At 39.9% G+C, this 4,423-nt stretch overlaps 1 protein-coding gene across 1 annotated transcript in view; it reads left to right on the top strand.

The window, feature by feature from the left end:
- LOC106878450 (jouberin) overlaps positions 1 to 4,423 on the top strand; it is a 50,160-nt gene that overhangs the window by 7,008 nt on the left and 38,729 nt on the right. Inside the window, exons 7-10 of the mRNA XM_052977720.1 lie at positions 510 to 588; positions 1,617 to 1,725; positions 2,699 to 2,870; positions 3,687 to 3,948. Of these exons, the coding sequence (XP_052833680.1) occupies positions 510 to 588; positions 1,617 to 1,725; positions 2,699 to 2,870; positions 3,687 to 3,948 (622 nt within the window). The remainder of the gene's footprint in view (positions 1 to 509; positions 589 to 1,616; positions 1,726 to 2,698; positions 2,871 to 3,686; positions 3,949 to 4,423) is intronic.

Raw genomic sequence — 4,423 nt, 5'->3', positions numbered from 1 at the left:
ATATATATATATATATATATATATATATATATAATGTATATATATATATGTGTGTATAATATGTATGTGTGTGTGTGTGTAAAACGTCAGGACGTATGAGAGGTGAATATACTTATTTAACTACTTGATATCTGTTGGATTACAGCTGTTTCACAGCCTTCATCATTCTAATAATAATCCTTGTGTATAATAAATTATTTTACATGTCTGTGCCAATATATATATCATCATCATCATCATCATCATCGTTTTTATATATATATATATAAATTTGTGGGGGGAGGGGTTCCTTGTCTTGATAGTTGTATGTGGTGTGTGTATATAGTGTGTATGTACATGGTATGTGTGGTGTGTATATGTCTGTGTTAGTGTGTGGAGTGTGTGTGTGTATGTATGTATATATATGGTATGTATGTATATATATGGTATGTATGTTTTTGTGTTGTGTTGTGTTGTGTTGTGTGTGTGTAACGAGAAGAATGTCTTATTTTATTCAATTTCACTGTTAGGCGCCACAAGGGAATCTCCAAGGAAATCCAAGCAGAGGAACATTCCACTGGAGTCAGAACTGGCACTGGACGATGACAGGTGTGTCTTGATTGGCTTTCTACTACTACTACTATGGTTATGGTTACCACTGCTATTGCTACAGCTATCGTAGCCCTCATCACCACTACTACCACCACCATTATTATCATCACCACCCTCACTACCACTGCTACCACTACTGCTGCTGTTACCACCACTGCCACCACTAACTACTACTATTACTATTATCACCATAGGCACTGCCTTTACCGCAGCCTACAACCTCCACCACCACCACCACCACTGCTACTCTACCGCCCCCACTACTACTACTACCACCACCACCACCGCCACTACTACTACTACTACTACTACCACCACCAACACCACTACCATCACCACCACTATCACCACCACAGCTACCATCTTCACAGACACTATTACTACTACTACTACTACTACAGGAACAATTTGTGGTTATGGCTGGAAAGCAACTGGTCACGATTATACTTTGTCAGGGCTGATATCATCATCATCATCACCACCACCACCACCACCATCATCATCAATGTCATCATCATCATTGTCATCATCATTATCGTTATCATCATCATCATCATCATCATCATCAATCATCGTTACCATTGTTGTTATCATAATCATCATCTTCTTCAACATCAGGAATTTATATGATGATGAAGATGCTCTGGGTGATGCTGGCCGTGATAATGGCAGAAAAACTATGTCAACATGTACAGGTTTGGTGTGGGGATGGAAGGGGGTGATGGGTCAATGAAATCACTCCAAGAACCAAAACCAATACCAAAAATCTATACTGAAACTAATGTTGATGGTCAAGGTATAGAACAGTTATAATACAGTGTCAATCATTAGTCATCAACCACAAGTTGCCAATCATTAATCGTCAATGATGAATCATAAACCAGGGTGCAGGACTCATCAACTGAATCATCAATCATGAATTGACAATCACGAATCATCAATTGTGAATCATGGATCATCAGTCATCAACCATCAATCATTAGTCCCTCTTTGATCATTGACTATTTTCTCTGTCCTCTCCACAGACAATCTGCTGTTGTGGCTGCCAAAGGAAAGAAGAAAGTTGCCAAAAAGACCAAACCTGTGAAATTAAGCGCTGGTGGTATAACGGGCTCTAAAGACATCTCTACTAAGGTTTGTAGTCCCAGAGAAACATTTTCCTTTTCAAAAAGAAATATTAGTGATGGAAGCAATATTAATTTTGAAAGGTAGTCTTTATATACCACTAAATGAGAATGTATGATTAAAATACTGAATACTGTGGGAGCGTGGAGACGCAATGGCCCAGTGGTTAGGGCAGCGGACTTGCGGTCATAGGATCGCGGTTTCGATTCCCAGACTGGGCGTTGTGAGTGTTTATTGAGCGAAAAACACCTAAAGCTCCACGAGGCTCTGGCAGGGGATGGTGGCGAACCCTGCCGTACTCTTTCACCACAACTTTCTCTCACTCTTACTTCCTGTTTTTGTTGTACCTGTAATTCAAAGGGTCAGCCTTGTCACACTGTGTCATGCTGAATATCCCCGAGAACTACGTTAAGGGTACACGTGTCTGTGGAGTGCTCAGCCACTTGCGCATTAATTTCACGAGCCGGCTGTTCCATTGATCGGATCAACTGGAACCCTCAATGTCGTAAGTGAGATCGTTGCCAGTGCCGATGGACTAGCTCCTGTGCAGGTGGCATGTAAAATACACCATTTCGAGCATGGCCGTTGCCAGTACCGCCTGACTGGCCTTTGTGCCGGTGGCACGTAAAAGCACCCACTACACTCTCTGAGTGGTTGGCGTTAGGAAGGGCATCCAGCTGTAGAAACTCTGCCAGATCAGATTGGAGCATGGTGTAGCCATCTGGTTTCACCAGTCCTCAGTCAAATCATCCAACCCATGCTAGCATGGAAAGCGGACGTTAAATGATGATGATGATGATGAGGACCAAAAGGCAGTGGTGACCATGGAGGGATTTGAACTTTGAATGCAAGTAACTAGAACAAATACCACAAAGCATTTCATCTGATGTTCTAACATCTACCATTTCACCATTTATGGATGGTGAAGGTAATTTGTTTTTTTTTTGTTTTTAAATTATTTTTTTTTCCTTTCTAATTTCAGGTAAAGGGTTTTGGTGATGATGGCAATGATGCTGTTAATACTGACGAAGATCGACTTCAAAAAGATGCTAAGGTAGACGACCACAATGATGGTGATAAGGATGGTGACCAGCGTCCTAAAAAAAACATTTTGAAAGAAGCACTTTCACCAAAGAAGGGAAAAAAGAAAAAAGGTAAACTTACTAATACTAATAGTGCCCAAGTATTGCTCTTTGAGTTCTGAGTTCAAGTCCTGCTAAAGTTGATGCTTGACTTTCAGCATATCAAAGTGGCAATGGTGTAGCTAATAAGGATGTATGGGGTACAGCTGCCCCCCTCCACCTTCCCCTGCACATTTTTCAAAATTGGCATCTTTTCAACAATATTTTTTAACTCCTTAGTTCACTTGTGCAATAAAGTTTAATCTCTTTTTTTCTGTTAACCACATGGCCTTGAAAGAATTTTTGGGAGAAATTACTTTATTTGACCAATCCGCCCCCCACCCCCACCCCCATGCTTTTGAACTGTCTGCTTAATCTCATTCCATTCCATTCTTCTGTTCCTCAATTTCTCAAAGCTTCCATTCTACAAAAACTTTCATTCCTTCATTCTTCAAACTTTCCATTCTACAAATTTTTAATTCCTGTGTTCTTTAAAATTATCATTCTAATATTCTGCACTCCCTTTCTTTCTTCAATACTTCCATTCCTCTATTCCTCAAAACTACTATTAAAAATTTCATTCTTGTAGTTTCCAAAATTACCGTTTTACACTTCCATTCCTCTATTCCTCAAATCTACCATTTTACAATACAATTCTTTCATTCCACAAAATTTCCATTCTGCAAATCTTCCATTTTCGTGCTCTCCCAAACCCCTATTCTACAATGTATCCAGATTCCATTCCACTATTCTTCAAATCTCTCATTCTACTATTCTTTAAATCTCTCATTCTACTATTCTTCAAATCCTCCTCTATATACCTCAATATTGCTCTTCCTTATGTTTCAGCAAAACTCGCGACTTCCAAGGCTAAAACTGAGGAGGGAGAAGCCACAGGAGAACCTGTGTCAGCCATCAAGGACGAAGGCAGTGTCCTGGCAGTGGTGATCCATCGGACAGACAAACTAAAGAATGATTTCAGTATTATCCATCCCCTGGTCCGTGTTCATGTGGTCAATGAAAATACTGGCCAGTATCTTCTCAAACAGTCCAGGTATTCTCCCACAACAAATTGTTTTTCTCATTCTATTCTGCTTTCTGGTGTTAGATTCTAGCATGTCACCTACAAATTTTAAGAAAGATTACTTTAGGTTACTTTTTTAGTTTACTTTTCAATTTCTAAATTTTTTTCATAAATTCTTTTGTATATACTTAGCATTGTAAATGTATTTTTTTTTCAAATTTATTGTTTTAATTATAATAAAACCATGTTTTCTTTATGTCTTAGTAAATAATAAGAAGAAACCCAGCGTGATCATTGCCAGAGCAGCTGTCTGGCTTCTGTGCTAGTGGCCTGTAAATAGCACCATTTGAGCGTGATCGTTACTAGCGTCGCCTTACTGGCACTTGTGCCAGTGGCACGTTTAGAAAATCATTCAAGCAAGGTCGTTACCAGTGCCGCTGGACTGGCTCCTGTGCAGGTGGCACGTAAAAAACAACATTTTGAGCGTGGCCGTTGCCAGTACCATGTGACTGGCATGTAAAAGCACGCACTACACTCTCGGAGTGGTTGGCATTAGGAAGGG

The sequence above is a fragment of the Octopus bimaculoides genome, chromosome 28 (assembly GCF_001194135.2).
Source record: "Octopus bimaculoides isolate UCB-OBI-ISO-001 chromosome 28, ASM119413v2, whole genome shotgun sequence".
NCBI lineage: Eukaryota > Metazoa > Mollusca > Cephalopoda > Octopoda > Octopodidae > Octopus > Octopus bimaculoides.
The sequence above is the reverse complement of the archived record's forward strand: the minus strand, read 5'-3'. Positions and strand labels throughout refer to the sequence as shown.